General features: G+C 39.0%; 1 protein-coding gene across 2 annotated transcripts in view; it reads left to right on the top strand.

Annotated features, from left to right (window-relative positions):
• Positions 1-574: 574 nt before the first annotated feature.
• The window catches only part of ATAD2B (ATPase family AAA domain containing 2B), a 120,488-nt gene continuing 97,992 nt past the window's right edge, over positions 575-23,070 (top strand). For both annotated transcript variants that reach the window (XM_080685083.1, XM_080685084.1), the window contains exons 1-3: positions 575-1,120; positions 18,861-19,012; positions 22,939-22,988. In XM_080685083.1, coding sequence (XP_080541209.1) covers positions 914-1,120; positions 18,861-19,012; positions 22,939-22,988 — 409 coding nt within the window. In that variant the 5' untranslated portion in view covers positions 575-913. The remainder of the gene's footprint in view (positions 1,121-18,860; positions 19,013-22,938; positions 22,989-23,070) is intronic.

Here is a 23,070-nt window from a genome sequence, read left to right on the forward strand (position 1 = left end):
CGGGGGGGGGGGGGGGGGGAGGGCGGGTAATAGAAAAAGACCCTGCCTTGCTTTGTTTAAAGAGCAGGGTTCTAGGATTTGTTCTTTTTTAAGCTTACTGTGTGCCAGGTACCGAACAGATCTATGTGATCACAGCTGTCACTCATTTTTACAGCCATGGAAAGTGTTACCCAAGTTCAGTGTCTCGCCTTCGGTGTCTCTGAGATGCTAACTCAGGTCACCGCGACCTCGTCACCAGGCACCCCCTCCATGCCCCGCCCTGGCTCCGCGCTCAGACCAAGCCACCTGGGGTGATGGCGGGGTCGCTGGGGTGCTCGGGCCTGGCAGGGAGTGAGGGCTCAACCCGCGCGCCTTCGGGGGGTTCCCCATCCCCTTCTTACAGGGCTGGCCAGACCCCCGAACCATAGAGTCGACAGAGCCCAGAGCGCCCCTCCCCTGGCCGCCGAGCTGACGTCACGCCGCTGGGCGGGGCCTGCTGGAGGGGAGGGGGCACCGGAGAGCAGCCGGCGAGAGAAGGGCTGCCTGGCCCTGCAGCGCCCCGCAGCGGTCAGGGCCGGAAGCGGTCTCGTCGGCCCTGCGGCGCCGGAGCCCTGACGCACGGAGCTCGAGAGCGAGAACGGGAGAGAAAGGGGCAGACATGGCGGCTCCGCTCGGCTCCCGCTGAGGAGGGCGAAGCCGGTGGAGGGCTGAGCCGACTGCCTGGAGCGGTGCTCGCGCCTCTCGCCACTTGCCTTCTCACGTCGACTTCGTGTCCCCCGCCCTCCTGTCGCCTGTCCTCGCCTGCGCTCCTCGGCGTCCGGGCGGGCTCGTCTCCCGGCCCGGCTCCCCGGGCCCTGACGCCCGGCCGGCGGGCCGCCTTCCACGGCTCCCCGGGCGCGGCGGGCGCGCTTGGACCCGTCCTGCTGGCCGGACCATGGTGAACACCCGGAAGAGCTCTCTGCGCCTTCTCGGGTCCAAGTCGCCTGGGCCCGGGCCTGGAGCCGGAGCCGAGCCTGGGGCGACCGGAGGCAGCAGCCATTTCATCTCCTCTCGGACCCGCTCCTCCAAGACCCGCGCTGCCAGCTGCCCCGCCGCCAAGGCCGGGGGAAGCGGCTCCGGCGTCGCTCCGGACGAGGCCCGGGTAAGAGCGCGGCCCGCGTCCCGAGGCTGCGGGGCGGCCCGGCGCCCGGGCTTTGTCTGCCGGGCTGGGCAGGAAGCCTCCGGCGGCCGGAGCCCGGGCGTCGCGGGTGCGGGGAGGGTGGCACCGGCTGGGCAGGGCCGCGACAGCTCTGCCGGCCCGTCTCTTTTGTGTCGAGAGCCGCCCTGGAGCCCAGGGGGAGGCTTCGGGGGCCCTTCGGGGGACTGGGGGACGGTCCGCTTTCCGTGCCCTTGTCCCGCCTTAGAGGAGAACTAACTCTCGGGGAGCGGGAGCGGGAGCCGGGCCGGCGTCCCGGGTGGAGGGGCCGGAGGAGAAGTGAAAGTTTTCTGCGGTGTCAAACCTCGCAGTGTGTCAGCTCCTGCCGGCTCCCAACTCCTGCTCCCGCTCCGGCGGTTTGGGGGTGGTTCACGCTGGCGAGGAAGTGCTCGGAGAGCTCCCGTTGGCCGCCAGGCAGGGATGCTGAAAAAAGTTTGTGGCTGCTCCGACACCAACTTTCACAACAAACCCCACGCCGCCTCCTCTCCCGGCGGGAGGGATCCGACGGGATCCTGGGGCTGGGGGACCCGCCAGCCGGCGGACCCCGGTTCGAGTTAGGGACCTGGTAGGGCTTTCGGTCCGAAGAGGGGCCTGCCCGAGGGAGCTTGTCGGATTTTTGGGTAGTCATCTCCGAAGTGTATGTTTTCTTGGATGTCTACTGTTTTTTGTTTTTGTTTTGTTACGGGGATAGTTTGTTACCCAAGGTGGAATGAACACCGTCCTTGTCACTGTTGCAAAAGTGATTATTTGAAGAAGGCCATTGATTTAGTTTTCTTTAAGTGGTTGACATTTTAATACAGTGTAAAACTCTTAAGTTAGCAGTATGTTTGATCGCTTTTAGAGGAATTGGTAAGTTTGTATTATGTGATTGGTTGAATTCAGAAAAAGAGTGTTGTTTTTGTCCAGAAAGAGGTTAATTTACCAAGGGTAATTTGGCTGGAAATTGCTTTTCATTTGAAATGTGCCTTCACATCCACCCCATTTTGTTATTCTTATGGGAGGAAAGCAATGTTTTATCTTTTTCTACGGGACTCTACAAGATTATGGCTTATATGTGCTTTTTCTCTGTATCACTGTGACTTTTTCTCTGTATCTCACGCTACCTCTCTGGCACTAATCAGAATAAGCTGAGGTAAATGCAACACATATTTTACTGTATAATTTTGAAGTATATTTACTATATCTCTGAAAATACATTTGGCTTTTATTTTGCAAAAAACCTGGAAAATATTTTCAAAATTGTCTTAAATAGACTATTCGGGGGCTTTACTGATCTCTTAGGTTGAAATAAAGCCAAATCTGAAAGTTGTGCAAACTATTCAGAGTAATTGTTCTGAAAAACTAGGCTTTCTGTAGAAATATTCCAAACATGTACAAGCTTATTGACTTTCTAAAGCTAAAATATATTTTAAAATGAAAATAAATTTAAGAAAATCTTCACTTACGGGCAAATAAAATATTTAAAGTATGAGCATTTAATTGTATAATGCTATATGAGTGCCTCGTCTATTAGAACTGTGTCTAATTCATCTGATGCCATTAGCTCCTCTGTCACCGATCAGTTTGTGGTCCCATTTCTGAATTCATGGAGATCATGCTGTCCTTACCCCCTGAGGAATGAGGTGAGGTAATTTGTCAAGCAGCTGTTATGGAGATGTTAAAAGGCAAGCAATCAATAATCTAATGTAGAAATGAATATTGGGTAGCTTTTAAATTGCTAGAATGTAATATATTAAAGCTCTTTCTAGAAGGATGCTAATGAAACTTTGTTTCAAGAACCCTTTTAAAATGTTTTAAAGACGATAAATAACAGGCTCATGAAGATTTACTTTGAAACTATTTGTTTCTCAGTTTTAAGAAGATTTGTATCCTGGCTGTAGTAGATGTTGGAATGATGTAATTACTTTCTCTGAGAAATTTTTAATAATCCTCTATCGTGATTCGTCCTTCAGAAGAGGGTACGTTGTAATTCTCATTTCCCAAGCTTATGGGTTATATATTTGGGGAGCAGGTTGTATACTTCCTTGTTGTATATTTCTGAAGTGGATTGATTTGAGTCTGGTAAGCGCCTCCTGTCAAGTTGGTTTTATGTTACAGGAGTTTCGCACTCCTGGTCCACCCTTTCTGGTGTATGCCTACCAGAGGGTGGTACCAGCACCCTCTGTGTCTGTGGAGTCTGCAAAGACTTACTGGTATTGGATGGGAAATGGAGTTGCTTGTGCTGTATTCCTCTTGATGAGATTTATAATCGAGGAGGTTCTCCTTTCTCTACTTTTGTGTTATGTTCTTCACTTTATACTCGATGCTGATTTCCCCCCCTCTTCCTTCCCTTCGGACTCTTTTTTAGATTGTTTTATCCACTGTGTCTAGAGACATTTCATTTGTTTAAAAAACCATCGGACCATGAGCTATGCCTATAGTTTTGCTTTTCCCCAAGTATGTGTAGGATGGGGAAATAAACATGATCCTTCCCATAGGTTATTGGAACGATTTTCCTGTGCCCACACTTCTTAAATGTGAGATTGATTTGTGTTTTGCAGTTAGCTGTAATTACTTCTATGTGCTTGGGCTTTTTTTGTTTGTTCATTTAACGTGTATAAAGTTTGACCTCTTTTAGGTTAGTTAATCTGACCATCAGTAATTAGCACTTATTTGCTCCACCTCAGAGTCACTCTCAGCAAACAAACTGAGACTATATTCACAGAGTTGGAAAGCAGTCTTCGAAAAATATTTCCTCTTTCATCTTTCTGTCAGGTTTGTTTGCAGGTGCTTTTGGCTTTGTCACTAGCTTTCTGTACTTTTTGAGATGGTCATTGACTCTTTCTGAGTCCACATGTTAGTTGAGAGGATGAAAATATTTTGAGTAACTTTATAAGTAAGCTTGCTTCATTTTACTTTTATTTAAAAAAATCTGTGGGTCCTTCTTTAGTATCACTCTACAATTATTCTTTACCACCCTGTACTGATTCTTTTCCAGCACTCATACATTTGCCAACATAACACAGAGTGGTTGAAGTTGAGGATTAAACATGGAAAGGAAGCCTGAGAGGGAGATGTAGTGTTTATTATTCCTATGTCAAGTTCACATGGAGCAACTATATAGGTGATATTGAGTAATATGGTAAACAGTGTCCTCTGTCACAATTTTGAACCATAGTAGCAGTGGAGTTCCCAGGAGTTCGAATACTAGATAACCTTACAGTTTTTTTAGGTCATGGGTGGAACTTACAACACCTGTAGAAGTGAATGTATATTAATTACTAAATTATTTTCCTGGCCCTCTTTTAACCATCCTTTGATATGTCCTTGATTGCATGTTTCTTAAATACATAATCATAGATAAACCAGTAACCTCTGGAAACCAGCTAGACAGGTGGTGGGATTACAGCTTGTTATGAGAACTCATGAGCCCAACCACTGTCAGCACCTGAATAGAGTGATCTTGTCTTTTCAAGGATTCACTTCAAAGAAGTGCTGCATGACTTTGAATTGTATACTTAGCTTTTCTTTTTGGATATACACAATGAAGTTTCATTACTTAGTGTGTTACTGGACTGATTTCTTGATATTTGGGTTTTTAGTTTTGTACTAGGAATTTTTTATATTTCTGTTAATGTCCCTTCACTGGGGGAGGATTTTTGTGAAAAATGAGTCACTGAGGCTTTTTGGATAAAAAGTTCTATAGAAGTGCAAAGTTAGGGAGAAAACCATACATAAAATGTGTTAACTTTATTTAAAGATAAGCTAGAGATTTTTAGAGAGTTAAGTATTTTATGTGGTGTATATCAAACAATAGATAAGACATCACATTAAAGTTAATAGGCTGTAATTTGTGTTACCTTTTAAATACTTTGAGTATATGTTATAAGATTACAAACTTCAGGTTCTTTTGAACTCCATTTTGGTATTAGTTTTTTTTTCATTTTTAGATTGTTATTGTAGTTTTATCTGCAGGTAGGATATATACAGTATATCTTTGGTTAAATTCTCCCCTTCCCCTCAGGTTCTTTTATTACAGTAGGCCAGTGGTCGGCAAACCGCGGCTCGCAAGCCACATGTGGCTTGCGAGCCGCGGTTTGCCGCTCTGTTGACGAATGAGTTTGCCGACCACTGCAGTAGGCTATAAGATCCATGAGAGAAGGCTCTGTCTTATTTTCACCCAACTATTGTATTTCCAGGCTTGGTGCAGCATCTGACACATAGAAGATGCTTAATAAATATTTGTTAAATGAATGAAATAGCATGGTAAGGAGCGTCTCTTTTGTGAAAATCATGATGATCGAACTTTGAGAATAGAGGATAAATAAAACACAGTTCCTATTTTCAGGAATCTAAGTATGCACAGTGTTATATATATATGAGAAATTATTATTTTGTGTTTTTTTTGTTAATCCTCATCTGAGGATATATTTTTAAAAATTATGTTTTTATTTATTTTAGAGAGAGGAAGGGAGAGGAAGAGAGAGAGAAACATCAATGAGAAACATCAGTTAGCTGCCTCCTGCACGTCCCCTAGTGGGGATCTAGCCCACAACCTGGGAATGTGCTCTGATTCTCTTGAAGGACAGATAGTCTTCCTGGCCGGCCTGGCTCAGTTGGTTAGGTTTGCTGGTTAGATTCCTGGTCTGGGCATATGTGGAGGTTTCATGGGGGAGGTGTCGTGCAGGAGGCCGCTGATTGATGTTTCACTCTCACACCAGAGTTTCTCTCTCCCTCTCCCTTCCTCTCTCTGTAAAAAAAGTCAATAAAAAACACAGAGATTGTCATGATCAAAGCTGTATCCTGAGTGCCTACAGTAGTGCCTGCTAGATACTGTTCAGTAGTTTTTGAGCGAATGTATGAATAGTGTGCCTCATTTTAAATTATTTTATATGGACAATTTTCATTTTACTTACTGCATTTTGCCTGTATGACCATTTGGTGGGAACCTAATAAGGAGAGGAGTAAATCATGCCAGGGTTAATGCTGTTTCATTTAATCCATGCAGCAACCCTGTAAGACAGGTGAATAGGTACTCCTATTTTGCAGCTAAGGAAATTGAGTTGCTGAAGAGATTAAATGGCCAGTAGAAGGTGAAATAGGTAATATGTAAATCTAGTTCTGGTTCAATGGCCAGTAGAAGGCCAAGTAGTAGGGATAATACCTAAATCTCGTTCTGTCTTCTCCACTTGTATATCATGGTCTCATGTGTATTTGTCACTACTCTTTGATGCTGTTCAATCAATGGTTTCCACAAATATCTGAAAAAGTGAAGAAGGCAGCTGTTGTGTAGTCAGGAAATACTGTGCATGCTGTGTATAGACAGATTTTTACTAGACTATCTGGAGTTGTGTCTAGGATTGCATTGGGACTGAAAGTGGGAACAGTAGCCTGTAGGGATATGAAATATAGAACAGCGATTTTCAGTAATTGCTTGCTGCTTGATTTCAGGGGGTGGGTGTAGGGAGAAGAGCAGGCATATTGTGAGATCATTTAGCAATATCCTTGCTTCCCAATATTTTAAAAATGGCTTGGGGGAAAAATCCCTATAAAGAGACTAGTTTGGGGCTTGTGGTCTCCAATAGAGGTGTGCTTGTGCTACCATCTCCCTCTGCTTGGTGATACTGATTTATCAGTGTGTACATTTTCTTTTATGCTCTGGGAATTATTTATCTCTGGGGTATGCACATGTTTTCCATTTGAGAAAAATGTTCATACTTGAAACATCTTGAAAAGACATTATATGGCATATTTATGTATGAAGATAGATATTGGTGAATTAAACAACTTTAGTATTATTAGTTTGTGTCTGTATTCTAGGACCCAAATTGGGATCTCTGAAGCAGTGGGGCTTCAGATACTCATAAAATATGTTCTCTAAACTTCCCAGACACGTACTTGGGAGGTAATTAAGCCTAACTTTTGGTGGTGGGTGTTGCTTTTTTACTTTGTTCTTGTATTCAATCAACAAATGTTCATTGGGCAGCTACAATATTAAAATGTAAGTGCCATGTGGGCAAGCATTTTAGTCTCTTTGGTTCACTGTTATATGGCTGCCATGTTGCAACAGTCAAAGAGGCACCATTCATACTCTAGTCCAGTGGTCGGCAAACTCATTAGTCAACAGAGCGGCAAACCGCAGCTCACGAGCCGCCGCAGTTTGCCGACCACTGCTCTAGTCTATGCAAATGGCACCTCTTGGAGTTGTGCAGTGCATTCCTTGTGTGTTATATGCTGCAAATAATATCCTCATACAGTGTCCTTTGGGGACTTGGTTTGGGAATTTCTTTGAGATACCCAGGAATGAAGTAGAGTATTCATGTACTTAAAATAAATAAAGCCTCGCCTTAGCCAGTTTGGCTCAGTGGATAGAGCTTCGGACTGCGGACCAAAGGGTCCCTGGTTCCATTCCGGTCAAGGGCACATACCTCTGTTGCAGGCTCCTCCCCAGCCCTGGCCCTGGTCAGGGCTCGTGCAGGAGGCAACCAATCGATGTGTTTCTCTCACATTGATATTTCTCTCTGTCGTTTCCTCTCTCTTCCACTCTCTCTAAAAATCAATGGAGAAATATCCTCGGTGGGGATTAAAAAAAATTGCTCTAGTTTCTTCTTCTAGGAGTAGTATATACAGGTTCCTATATCTTCACACCTGCCAATATTTGGAATTTTGTATATTTTTAATTGCTCTTCTTTGATTACTAATGAGTATGAGAAACTCTTAATGTCACAGTCATGGAAATAATATGGCACTGCCACGAAAATTAGTATTTTTTAATTTAAATAAAAAAAATTAGTATTTTTTAATTTCCTCACTTTTGAAATGCTTATTGATATTTTTTGCCCATTTTTCTATTTTCTGCTGGATTTGCTATATTTTCTTATTTTCCAAGAGTATTATTTATGAGTGACTTAAACATTTTTTTTTTTTTATTGATTTCAGAGAGGAAGGGAGAAGGAGAGAGAGAGAGAGAAGCATCAGTGATGAGAGAGAATCATTGATTGGCTGCCTCCTGCACCCCCCACACTGGGGATCGAGCCCACAACCCGGGCATGTGCCCTAACCAGGAATGGAACTGTGACCTCCTGGTTCCTAGGTCAAAACTCAACCACTGAGCCACACTGGCTGCGCAAGATCAGTGACTTTTAACCTTTCTTGTTTCATAGTAAGAGATACTGTTTACATTGTGGCCCTGCACACATAATTTTGCCTTTTTTATTTAGGTCTTTGATTTATCTTATTGATTCTACGAGACAACCTATCCTTTGTAGAGGCATTTTATAATACAATAAATTCCCATATATGTTCTTTTCTGATCTCTTTATTCTTTTGTGTTGGTTATTTTCGTGGCAGTGCCATATTATTTCCATGACTGTGGCTTGAGATATGTCTTAATATCCTAAAAGGCAAGTTCCTCCTCTTTATTTTCAAAATTGACCTAGATATTCAAGGATCTTTATTTTTTTCATGTACATTTCCAATTAAGATCAGAGTTCCTCAAAAGATCCAACTAGAATTTTGATTGGGAATGAATTTGAATTCCTAGATTAATTTGCAGAGAATTGACACCTTCGTAGTAAGTTGTCAAAGCAAGGCATATCTCTCATATAACAAACACAGTTTGTGTATTTCTTGTGGAATTTGATGCTTTCTTTGTGACCTAATATAGTGTCAGTAATGTTGTTTGTGTGCTTGAGAAAAATGTGTATTTTCTGTTAGATGTAGAAAAATATAAAAATATGATAGGAAACATTAAGAGATGGAAAATTTAATATGAATTTATTGATTATTCAGATAAACACCTATTTTGTTCTGTATTAAGATTCTACCTAACTTTTTTATTGTTCAAATTCTCCTGGGATATGTATAAATTAACTTTATTTTAAAATAGTTTCTGATTTTTTTTTTTGCTTTATTCTTTGACATATAGGTTATTGAAGTATATTGCTTACTTTTCTAAACAGTTGGGCATTTATTTTCTAATTATCTTTTTGTTACTTGTAGTTTAATACAGTGTGTTCAGAGAACTTACTCCATATAATTTGTTCTGATTTATATTTGCTACCCTATTTATGCTTAGTTTTGGTAAATGTTCCATGTATGCTTTATTGTTGTTATTTATTGCTCTTAACACCTAAACTTCTGTTTTTTTTTAACTCTTATATTTCTTTTAAAATTATATTTCCTTTAACCACATACTTTTTAACATGATCTTGTAATGTTCCACCTCCCTTTCTGCCCTATATTATCTAAAATGTTCTTTTTTAAACATTTTTGCCAGAGGAGTGAGGATATTTTTTCTATTGATTTTTTAGAGAGAGTAGAATGGAATGGGGAGGTGGGGGGGTGGGGAAGAGAGAGAGAAGACACTGATGTGAGAGACACACATTGATTGGTTACCTTCCACATGAGCCCCAACTGGGGGCAGGGATCAATCCTGCAACCCAGGTATGTGCCCTTGACCAGAAATTGAACCCACGTCCCACTGGTGTGTAGGCCGACACTCTAACCACCTAGCAACTCTGGTCAGAACTAATATTTCTGATAAAAAAAAAAAATATATATTTTTATTGATTTCAGAGAGGAAGAGAGAGGGAGATAGAAACACTGCCTTCTGCATGCCCCACACTGGGGATCGAGCCTGCAACCTAGGCATGTGCCCTGACTGGGAATTGAACTGTGAACTCCTGGTTCATAAGGCCAATGCTCAACCACTGAGCCATGCTGGCCGGGCTTCTGATTTTTTTAAATGGTTGTAAGTACTTTGCCTTTTCTTTGGAATTTTTTTAGTTAACAATACATTTTACTAAGGTACCAATTTGATTATCTATCTTACTGTGTGGCAAAATATTTTATTTTTATTTAAAAATTAAGAAATAAATATTTCAAACAATATGGACATTCATTAAAAAAAAAAAAAAAGGATATTCCCCTGTTCCCTTAATTCCTCCAGTTTCTGTTAAAACTGGTGTACATCTTTCCAGACTATTGCACACCTGTCTGTATTTATATGTGTATATATATATTTTTTAAATATATTTTATTGATTTTTTACAGAGAGGAAGGGAGAGGGATAGAGAGTTAGAAACATCGATGAGAGAGAAACATCGATCAGCTGCATCCTGCACACTCCCCACGGGGTATGTGCCCGCAACCAAGGTACATGCCCTTGACCGGAATCGAACCTGGGACCCTTGAGTCCGCAGGCCGATGCTCTCTCCACTGAGCCAAACCAGTCAGGGCTATATGTGTATATTTTTTACAGAAATGGAATTATACCCTATATACTACTTAAGTTAATTAATTAAAAAAATATGTTTCTTTATTGATTTCAGAGAGGAAGGGAGAAGGAGAGAGAGATAGAAACATCAATGTTGAGATAGAATCATTGATCGGCTGCCTCTTGCACACCACCTACTGGGGATCGAGCCCGAAACCCAGGCATGTGCCCTTGGCTGGAATCGAACCCTTCAGTCCGTAGGCTGATGCTCTATCCACTGAGCCAAGCCAACTAGGGCTAATTAATTTTTTTAAGTTAACTTTGTGTCATGTACATTCTTAAGTATCCATTTTTCTTAATGCCTTTCTAATATTTTGTTGTGTCATTGTGTGATCCAGTCTTTTGGCTGTTCTCTGTATAGGTTGCCTCCATATTCTTTTTTTTACTTTTTATCCTCACCCAAGGATATGTTTATTGATTTTAGAGTCAGAGAGAAACATTGATCGGTTGCCTCCTGTACCCGCAACCTAGGTATGTGCCCTGACGGGGAATCAAACCTGCAACCTTTTGGTGTATAGAACCATCTGGCCACAGCGCCTCTGTGTTTTTAATATTATAAGTAATGTAGCAGGAAATGACCTTTCTCTTTTAGGTGAAGTGGAATTATTGGGTTAAAGATATATGTATTTTAAATTTTTACAGGTTTTACCAAATAGTACTGTTAAACAGGCTAAAGCAGTATGTACCCTATTCCCCAATACTCTAAGGACCCTAAGTTTTTATATCTTTTACTGGTTGATTTAAGGAGTTAGGCTTTAACTTCCTTGAAGGGCAGAGACTATCTTATCAAGTATCTTTAGTATCTGACGCAATAATAGGTGCTTAATACATTTTCTTTGTGGAAGGAATGAATCACTAAATATAATTAATAAACTTATCTATTAATCCTACAAAGCCTTGAAACAAGTATCCTTATTTGAGATTATCTATTTATAACTTATACTACCTCACCTGGTTTTTCTAATAATTTTATGAGGTAAATTTTTGAATTACAGTGGTAGTGCTGTAGTATAAGACTGGTTCTGTCAAACTTTTAAGCCTGGCATTTTTCAGTGCCCACATTGTGTCTGTCTGTCTCTCTCATTTTAACTATGTGATATTTTCAGATTAAAAAAATTACCAGGAAGAAAAATGCATTTTAAATTATAATGGTCTATTTTTACCTTTTTACAATGCCCAAGCTTATTTCTGTATATTTTTTCCCTTTCCATATTCTTTACTAATGATTGTTTAGAAATATTAAACTAGTAAGCCACTACTCTTGTGATATTTGAGGAAAATTGAGGACATTGTGTGTCCTTGAGTTTTAGGACTTTGTAGAATAGTACTGGCCCTGAGTAAATAAGTAGCAGTGAGAGTTTTGTTTTCTGCAGTCATGGTAACTGCTGCCTCTGTGCATTCGTTTTACAAATGAAAGAAAAAGAAATTGACTCTACTTCTAAGCTTTCAACAAGAATACTTATTTTAGAAAAAAGGCAGAAAAAAGGCACTTCTATAAAGGAAATTGGAAAACATTGATTGCACCCATATACTTTCTGACCTAGCCTGGGGGATAGTGTTCCTCATTCTTTTTCCTGTCTCTCCTAGGATCTTTTTTGCATCAGTTATCTTTCTCTTTAAAATTTAATTTTATTTTAATCTCTTCTTTGATTCCTTTTCTTCTGTTTACAAGAAACCAGGTCATCTTATCTTTTCCAAAAAGGAAATCCTTTCCTGACTTGACTTTGTGACCTCCTTAGACTATTTTTTATTGTCTTTCTTAATTCTGAGACTTCCTATAAAACTAACTCTGTAGTCATCACCTATACTTTCTCACCACCCAGTTCTTCATCTAGTGATTTCCAGTCATCATTTTGCAGAAATTGTCCTATCAGAAGGTACAGTGACTAATTTACTTAGTAGATTACCAGTGCACAGGTTTATCACTTCTCCTTCTGTTTGGTCTTTTTGGAGCAAACTTTATTCTCCCTGTTTTAGTGAGACACTATTTTTCTTTAGTTTATATGAGATCCTTTCTGCTCATCCCTTTAATGTAGGCATTTTTAAAGATTTTGCCTTTTTGTTTTTTTCATTCTTGTATTACCTATGATTCTTTTATTACCATTTCATACCTCTAGTCCTCATCTTATTCTTATTCAGAGCTGCATTTCGTATAACCTGATAGACATTTCCCTAGATTTTAGGCTAGAATTCTAAACCTAACTTTAAAAATCAGAATTCAGCCTTACACTTCTGCCTTAAACATGTCCCCTGGCCTCCCCTACACCAGTGGTTGGCAAACCGCAGCTCGCGAGCCGCGGTTTGCCGCTCTGTTGACTAATGAGTTTGCCTACCACTGATCCTGGACTCTCGATTCCAATAATTACAGGCTTTTGTTGTTCCTTGTGATTAAGCCCCTATCCCGGTGGTCAGCAAACTCAAAAGTCAACAGAGCGGCAAACCGCGGCTCGCGAGCCGCAGTTTGCCGACCACTGCCCTACACCCACTAAAAATCAACAACCACTTTTTATACTTGCCTTATTGTCTTAATTTGAATAGAGGTTTCACCAATATCTTACTTATTTTGCTTTCTGAAATCAATTTCTTATTTTCTCCTTTTACAATTCTAGATGAGGCCACCATCAAGTCTTGAATTAATTTAGTGGCCTGCTAATTTATTTGTTTCCTTCAGTTTCTCATTTTTTAATGCTATGTTTGGAAATATTCTTTTAGTCTTTACATTAAAGTCCAGGTTCTGGATTTCTGACAAATTCTGATCTGGGCATGAAGCCTTCCCTGGAAACCTACGTAGCATAAAATCTCCTCTGTTTCATTATTTTCAAGGTCTTTTGTCTAATTGTATGTGATTTGTGGTAGAATAGTGGTCAGTATTTGTGGTAGTTGATGAGACTTGAGGAGAAAATGATTTTTTCAAATTGGAAAAATTATCTATTTTAGAAGATTAGAGTTTAGAGAAAGAAGTCACTTGGGTTGGATGACTATCTTTGCATTGTACTTTTACTTTCATAGCATTTGACACTGTTACTAGTGGTATAGTACTATCTGTTGTTCCTCTGACCATTCGCTCCATTATTATGTTGTTATGAAATAAAGTCCACATCATTTATGATGTTTTCCTTCATCTCTACTAGCAGTTCCTATTTTTAATTTTTTGCTTTCAGAGAATTGTATACTTATAGTACTTAATATAATGTGCTATATATCATCACTGTGACTATTTGTGAACCCCATAAATTGTATATTGAGTTCAAATAGGTCTTACGTCTATTTTCCCACTGCTCCCATGTCTTATATACACAGTAGGTTCTCAATAAACGTTTAAGTGAAATTATTCCCATAGTCTGAGATGCCTTTTTTATTCATGGATTGAAATGACTCTGACATAGATTGCTAAATGACTGTGGGTAGATTGCAACATCTCTCTTAAACTTTTTGGCCTGAAACTAGTAACGCCTTTCCTCAAAGGATTAGGTTATAATTAACTAGTAAAATTCTTTGAAGATGAAAAAGTTAAAGTTGAACCTATGATTATCCTATTAAAGGTAAGCTGTTAGTATCAGTTTTGTAGGTAAAAGCTTTCCCAAAGCTTGAAGTTAATAAAATGGTGCTGAAGTAATCACTTTGCACGTATGTACACCTTGTTCATTTGCTTAACTTAAACCTCTGGATTTCCTCAGAGGGAGGGATCTCTTTGTAATGCTGTTTATTCCGAGGTTTCTGCACAGAGCCAAGTAAAGACTGAAACCCTGCCATCAGAGAAGTACTATCGTTCAGTGTAGCGGTTAGTTAGGATGATGTGCCTCATATTAAACTTAAAACTGTATTATGTGCCAGAGGTCCTCAAACTTTTGTGTACTAAGAATCATTTGGAGGCCCTCGTTAAAAATATCTCACCTCCAGAAATTCTAGTTTAACAGGTTATGTTTCTTCAGTGAGCAATTCAGGTGACTTCTGGTTTAGGTAGTATGTGGACAACACTATGAGAGATGCTTTGACTGGAACTTTAAAAAGCCAGTAGAATATGAGAGACTGACCAATAAACATAAACTCATTTAAATAGATAATCAGAGTTATATAATAACTCAAATTATTTCAAGTTATATAATAACTAAATTATTTTAATTTTTCTTTATTTGGGAAAATCTTGCTTTTTTTTTTTTTTTTTTTTTTTTTTGCTTGTTGTTGTGTGGAATTAAAAAGAAATAGGATGGTCTGGCTGGTTTGGCTCAGTGGATAGAGCATTGGCCTGCGGACTGAAAGGTCCCGGGTTCAATTCCAGTCAAGAGCATGTACCTGGGTTGCGGGCACATCCCCAGTAGGAGGTGTGCAGGAGGCAGCTGATCAATGTTTCTCTCTCGTCGATGTTTCTAACTCTCTATCCCTCTCCCTTCCTCTCTGTAAAAAATCAATAAAATATATTTTAAAAAAAGAAAAGAAATAGGATACTAACTGTCAGGGGAGATACCATGATCATGAAGGTGGTTGTCCCAGGGTGAGGCTTATCCATAGCACTCCGGATGTGCTGACCCATGTGATTTCCCCAAATGTGGGAGACTCGATTGCATAATTTGTAGTAGTGGGGGACTGTGTTCGTGGTCTCCCCTGAAAAAAAAAAAAAGAGGGTCATTTTTTAAAAAATTAAAGAACTTAAAATCTTGCTAGAATCTTAAGACTTGGATCTTGAATACCACTTAAATACCAGGTAAGCTGTTAGTATCAGTTTAAAAAATTTTTTTTTATATTCTGTTTTTATTGGTTTCAGAGAGGAAGGGAGAGGGAGAGAGTTAGAAACATCAATGATGAGAGAGAATCATTGATCAGCTGCCTCCTTCACGCCCCCTACTGGGGATCGAGCCCACAACCCGGGCATATGCCCTTGGGACCCTTCAGTCCCATGCTCTATCCACTGAGCCAAACCACCCAGGGCTGTTAGAATCAGTTTTGAATACATAATGCTAATTGAATATAATTAATTGCCAAAATGTATTGTACAGTTGCAGCTAGTAGAGGGGAAAGGTCAATTAGGTTAGATTCTTCAGATAAGATTCAGGGTAGAGATTGATCTTAAAGAGTGAGTGGTGGGATTTGATTAGAAGGAGCAATGCAGGCTTGGACATCTAAATTGGTAAAGTAGTTTTATAGGTATCAGTTTTTGTGTTCACAAATATCCCTTAGCTTAGAGCAGATGACATTGCTTCCTCACCAAGTGCTTGTTGAATACGTTATAGCAGTCGTTGGCAAACTCATTAGTCAACAGAGCCAAATATCAACAGTACAATGATTGAAATTTCTTTTGAGCCAAATTTTTTAAACTTAAACTTCTTCTAATGCCACTTCTTCAAAATAGACTCGCCCAGGCCGTGGTATTTTGTGGAAGAGCCACACTCAAGGGGCCAAAGAGCCACATGGGGCTCGTGAGCCGCAGTTTACCGACCATGGTGCTATAGCACTGCTTTTCAAATCCTAATGTGGGGAAGAATCATCTGGGGATCTTGCCCAAAATGGTTTCTGATTGGGGTGGAGCACAATCGGAGTGACAGATGTAGTCTATTGAGGATAGTTTGGAAGTAGCTAACCAGTTTTTCTTGGGAACTTAAACTGATAAGTTGTGATGCATGTTACACAACTAACATGTTTATTATTCTTAAATAGACACTCTGATGTTTGAATTTTTAGTTTTTCTCTTTGTGCCTTTTAGTAAGCGTGTGGTCTTGTGGCTGTAAAACTAGCTCATTGTAAATGTATTAAATCACAAAATTAGAAATTGGTCTTTCTGTAAATTTTTTAGTAAGGGAATTAATTCTATAGGCTGTAGTTGGGTACTTTTAAATAAACATATATTTCTTATGTTTGTTTGCCAGTGGTTGTATTTTTACTAATTATTTGAGTAATATAGTTGTCTTGCTTTGGGATAATATGATACAGAAGTCTACATTTATGAAATGGATAGTTTTTTTTTTAAAAAATATATTTTATTGAGTTTTTACAGAGAGGAAGGGAGAGGGATGGAGAGCTAGAAACATTGATAAGAGAGAAACATCCATCAGCTGCCTCCTGCATACCTCCCACTGGGGATGTGCCCGCAACCAAGGTACATGCCCTTGACCGGAATCGAACCCGGGACCCTTCAGTCCGCAGGCCGACACTCTATCCATTGAGCCACACCGGTTTCGGCTGGATAGTTTTTATATGTATTTTAAAGAGAAAATTGTAGCATAAAAGGAGACCAAACTCAAATATCTTTATATAGTACTATATTGAAAATGACCATATGTTCCTTTGAAATACTGATCTAAAATGTCAAGTGATAAAGTATTAGCATATGAACTAAATTGTCTCCAAAGGAAAGATCCTTCCCTCCACTCTCTTTCCCATCTGCCTACTATCCAAAGAATTGGGTGGTGAAGAGGAGAGCTGCTGTGCAGATAGTGATTTTCCTGAAGTTTGAGGATATGCAGTTGGGGAGGCAGTAATGGAAGTATGGTAGATGGAGGTTTAAAAAAACTGAAAGGGAACATAAAAAACAAATACGTGGCCCGGCCCAGTGCGGCTCAGTTTTTTGAACACCATCCCATGCACCTGGAAGTTGTTGGTTAGATTCCTGGTCAGGGCTCAAGGCTGGGTTTTGGGCTTGATCCCCAGTAGGGGCATGCAGGAGGCAGCTGATTGATCTTTCTTTCTCATCCATGTTTCTATCTCTCTCTCCCTCTCCCTTCCTCTCTTTGAAATCCATAGAAACATATTAAAAATAAATAAATAAAAGTATGTGTTGAAGATAATGGAAATGAGGTTTCTCTCTGAGAAGGGCTTAGAAACAGAAAAGGGAAAGGTGTGGAATTAGAAGCATTAGTGTACACACATTTGTTGTTATTTATGCACAGATAAATAAATAGGCATAGATGTGTGTGTGTGTGTGTGTGTGTACATTTTTTCGTATATTTTTTAGTCTCTCTGCTAAGAGGACTCAATAGCAGTGAAACCCCCAGTAACAGTGAGTGCACCTATTGCCCAGATGTTGGTTTCTAGGAACCATCCTTGACTGAAAGGAACCAGGGCTCCTTGCAGAAATAGCTAATTCTAGGGTCAGGGAGGAAAAGTACAAGATTAGATAATTCTTTTGTGGCAGAAATAAGGAAATATTCAAAATGATGGGGACATGTCAAAAGGATACAGGAATCACTTTGAAAGGGCTCCAAATGGCCAAAACTTTTATAAATTGAGTAAGTAGAGGCCTGGTGCATGAATTCGTGCATGGGTGGAGTCCAGCCAGCCTGGCCAGGGGGAGGGTACATGGGCGGTTGGCCGGCCTGCCTGCTGGTCGAACTCCTGGTCGAGGGGACAGTTTGCATATTAGCCTTTTATTATATAGGATATACACTGAGTGGCCAGATTATTATGCGTTCAGAGATCATAATAATCTGGCCACTCAGTGTAGATTCCACAGTGCCTATTGATATAAATACATGAGTAAATGAATTGGGCAAAGTGGGGAGAGGAAAGCTCTTTAAAGTAGAATGCCAACTAAAAAAATGTAGAAGGAATGATGGGATTAGATAATCATTGTCATAAATGTATTGAATAAAGGCAAGAATAATCAATGAATGCTAAGGCTGGTGGGTGGTGGTTTGATGAAAAACAGGATATTGCTGAATTATCGGAATAATTCCACATACTCTAATGAAATACAAAGGGAAAAATAAGACTTTACAGTGGAGAAACCTGGTGGACACCAACTTGACCAGGTGATCAAGGTGATAATGATGGGTTAGGTGTAGTACTAGTATGCACAATATAATTTCTGTATATTCTTTCCAAGAATATATGGCCTGAATCTGGTTATGAGGAACATCAAATAGACCCAGATTGAAGTTCATCCTTGGGAATGAAAGGCTTTGTACTCTTTATACTCATGGTCATAAAAGATGGGGAAAGACTAAAGAACTGTTTCATATTGAAGGAGACAGAGATCTGATAACTAAATACAATATGTGTTCCTGGATAGGATCCTAAACCAGAAGGGAAAGAGAGACATGTTGGGACATTTGATAAAATTTCATGTGTCTGGATTCGGTCTGTGTTATGTCAGTGTTAATTTCCTGATTGGGTGGGTTGTATGATGCTAATGTAACAAAGTGCCCTTGTTTTGGGAGGTACATGATGGAGTATTTAGGAGAAGAATGAGGAATCATATCATAAAATGATATACACACATCTTTTCTGTAGGCTTGAAACTGCTTTAAAATATAAACAACACTGAACATACTTTTCTAATTTTTGTTTCTGTAGTTACAAATTATTACATTTTGTTACACTTGTAGAGTGATTCATTCAGTAAATATTTATTGATTGAATAAATACTGTACTTTATGCAGTTTAACAATTCTGTGTGTTTTAATAGGAATAATAAATGCATTTTTCACTGTCTTTCAGAAATCTGAGGTTGATGGTAGTTTAAGTGATAGCCACGTGTCTCCTCCAGCCAAACGCACTTTGAAACAACCTGATTCTGTTTGCAAAGACAAATCAAAATCACGAAGTACTGGTCAGCGAGAGGAATGGAACATAACAACCGGACAGGCCAGGTGAGAAGCGAGAACTCACTGATTATTTTTTCATGAATGATTGGATGTGATTTAGAGTTGATGTTAATGCTAATTTTCTTAAATTATAAAGCTGCTAGTATTTAAAACTACTTAGCAATTGTATTAAATTTACCTTATAATTTCTGTATATAATTTTTCTAAATATTCCATAAAATATATGTTTTGTAGTATATAATAGAAACTTATTATGAAAACAATTGGATTTTGATAGGTCTTAAATATGCATATATATGTACAGTCCTGAAAAAAATTTAAAATACGTTTTTATTGAGTTTAGAGAGAAAGGAAGGGAGAGGGAGAGAGAGATAGAAACATTGATGTGAGAGAGAAACATTGATCAGCTGCCTCCTGCATGTCCCCTGTTGGGGATTGAACCCACAACCTGGGTATGTGCCCTGACCGGGAATCGAACTGGCAACCTCTTAGTGCATGGGACAACTCTCAACCAACTGAATCACACCAGCTGGGCTAGTCCTGAAAATTTAAGTAAGAACATATGGTTAGAATTACTTTTTTATTTGAAAATAGGTAAAATGTCCTCTTTCTAAAATTATTAAATACTAGAGGCACAGTAGGGTCCCTTGGCCTGGCCTGCGGGGATCAGGCCGAAATCAGCCTGATGCATGGATTTGTCCAGGGTGTGTCCAGCCCATCTCACCCAGTCCCAATCGGCCAGACCCCAGCAGCAAGATAACCTACTGGTCAGAGTGTCTGCCCCCTAGTGGTCAGTGTGCATCATAGTGATTGGTCGAACGGTCAGACACTTAACATATTAGGCTTTTATTATATAGGATTCCACTTCAATTGACATATACCAAAATATAATAAAATCTAAATAAATTTTTAAAGAAATCTTTTCATTTATCTCCATCCTTTCAACTTAAATATCTTGTGTCTGATTTAATATGTAGCAGGAAAGCTTAGTTTTACTTATCAAAGTAAATGGTAATAATTTAATGTAGCTAGGATAAGCACACACACACAGAAGATTTAAAGTTTGAACTCAGAATTTTGGCTTCTCTTTTCTCCAAAGTCTTTGATAGAGAAGTGCTGATATGCTGATGGCAAATAAAAATAAAAGGGAAATTCTTTGGTTTCATTTATCCTTGAAGTATTTAAAAATACTTTGATTCCCTCTCTCTTTCTCTCTCTCTCTACATACACACTACATATATATATACCAGAGGCCTGGTGCATGAAATTCGTGCATGGGTAGGGTCCCTAGGCCTGGCTGGTGATCAGGGTTGATTTGTGGGGCAACCAGCAGGGCGATTGCGGGGAGACCGGGCCCGCTGGCACCCGACTTGGTTGGCCTGGGGCCTGTGGGCTGGGGGCAGCTCCTGCGTTGAGCGTCTGCCCCCTGGTGGTCAGTGCACATCATAGCGACCAGTCGTTCGCCGGTCGTTCTGTTGTTCAGTCGATTTTCATATTAGGCTTTTATTATATAGGATTATTTTTTTAAATTGAATTTTTGAGAGGGAGAAACATTGATTTGTTGTTCCACTTACTTATGCATTCATTGGTTGATTCTTGTATGTGCCCAGACTAAGGGTTGAACCCATAACCTTGGCATTTTGTGATGATGCTCTAACCAACTGACCTACCTGGCCAGGGCCTATATATATTTTCTTTAATGAAAAATGTTTTTGGGGTTATATAAACTTTGATAGGCAGTGCACATTTTCTGAGTAAAACTTTCATCTAAGTAATTAACATTTTCCCTCCAAAATATGTTTTTATTGATTTGAGAGAGAAAGAAAGGGAGTGGGAGGGAGGCACAGAGAGAGAGAGAAAGAGCGAGAGAGAAACATTGATGTGAGAGAGAAACATCGACCAGTTGTTTCCCCTATGTATTCTGACAGGGGATCAAATCTGCAACCTAGATATGTGCCCTGACCTTTCATCGAACCTTTTGGTGAATGGAATGATGCTCAATCAACTGAGCCATACTCTGGCCAGGGTTTAATAATTAACTTTTGGGAACATTGATTCAAAAAACTTTTTAGGCATATAATATTGTATAATCAGGCCAGCCCTTAAAATCTCAGTATTCTCTTTATATACAGAGTATTTAATATTATCTCCCTTTAACAAAAATAAATTTCTCTCTTTTATAAGAGAAATGATAATGGTAAAATGATGACATTAATATGTAATTGTAAGATAATTAGATTGAAGAACGTGTGTTTCCTTCCCCCCGTAAAACATCTCTCATTAGCAAAGAAATAAAAGCCAACTAAGTATTGTTTTCTTCAGAGGGACAAAAAACTTATTGTGCTTTTTTCCACAAGTGATGTTGCTGTTGTTCAGGAAAGTTTTAGATTTCTTTTATAGAAATATTTAAGGGTTAACATCTTATTCTTTTAATTCAAGTGTGTATAATTTTAACCAGTTAGTTTTTCTAAAATATATTTTTATTGATTTCAGACAGGAAGAAAGAGGGAGAGAGAGAATGAAACATGAATGAAGAGAGAGAATCACTGATCGGCTGCCTCCTGCACACCCCCAACTGGGGTTTGAGCCTGCAACCCAGGCACATGCCTTTGGGAATCGAACCCAGGACCCTTCAGTCTGCAGGCCAACGCTCTATCCACTGAGCCAAACCAGCTAGGGATAACTATTTAGTTTTGCATGCAACTAAAATTCATTTGGAGCCAAGACTTATGAATAAATTGATCAGACTGAGGTAATGTTATTTTGGGTTCAAAGCCAAAGTATATTTATGAATAAAATAGATTTTTAAATTTGGTTTTAAGTGGATTTTGAGGTTGATTCTAGAGAATTCCATATGTATAATCTAAAGAATGTCCTGTTAATACATCAGTTTCATTACTTTATACTCAAATTCATATGTCAGGAAAATTGTGTACTTGGTATACAAAGGTGCTAAAAATGAAATACTTTACAAGAGGTAGTATATTAGAAAAAGATAATTTTGTTGTTTTCTGGGGGAAAGGAGGGCTGGAGTTTTTGTTTTCTTGACAGTCTGAAGACAGATAGTAGAGTTTGAGTTTTTGTTCATATCTTTTAATCATCCTAGCTGTGACCTTTATTGGGCAGGGATATTTATGATTAACAATTATAACACTTAACATTTATGATTTAACACAAAGAGCTACGGAGTAACTGGAAACATTAGAATATTTTAGTTAAAAAATTGTGCAAACCACATAAATAGTAGAAGATAGTTATACTGTATATTAACTATTTTCTAAATGTCCTCCCTTTGTTTTTTGTTTTTTTCTTTGATAACTTTATACTGACAGCTCTTTTATTCTGTAACAATTTAGTTTTTGAGCTTTCTACTTATAGTTAGGTGTATGGTGACTGTTTTTTTAAGTCTTTATGTTTTGATGACCACTTAAGTATCTTTAACATTTTTCTTCCTCCACCCAAGAGAGAGAAGTACACAATGACTGTTTTGAGAAATTAGTTAAGTTTTTATTGTCAGTTTAGAATGCGTAATAAAATATTTGAATAAATTATTATATGGTATTGGTGTTCAGTACTTTTTTTTCCTTACAAATTATTGTTTGAATAAATTTGTTATTGTTTCAATTTTATTTTGTCAACCAAATCAATAGTAAATGTCTGCGACAATTGCTACTAATGGCCTCAGTTAATTTATGGCATATGTTAGACTTAAGCCTTTTATTTGGATTTTAATTTACAGAGTTGAAGAGACAATAAATTCTATTATTAAAGCTGTTCTTGAAGTAATGAAATGACTCGGTATATTAATTGGTATATTATCAATGTTGGAGTAAAAAAATTCTTTACTCTTAAAAAAAGTAATACTATATTACTGACATTTTAAAGATTAAAATGATTCCAGCAGTATTGCATTTCTTGCTCTTTTAAATAAATATTGATATGTTTGCATATTTAATATAATTGTGTTCTAGGTTAACTTCTCAGCCTGGTGCTACATTACCAAACGGACATAGTAGTCTATGTGAGTATTCTATTATGAAACTGGTTAGTATTGAAATTTTTTTTAATGTTGTTAGAATTAAAGCATTTAATGTGGGTGAATA

This window comes from Plecotus auritus (genome assembly GCF_963455305.1).
Source record: "Plecotus auritus genome assembly, chromosome: 8".
Taxonomy (NCBI): domain Eukaryota; kingdom Metazoa; phylum Chordata; class Mammalia; order Chiroptera; family Vespertilionidae; genus Plecotus; species Plecotus auritus.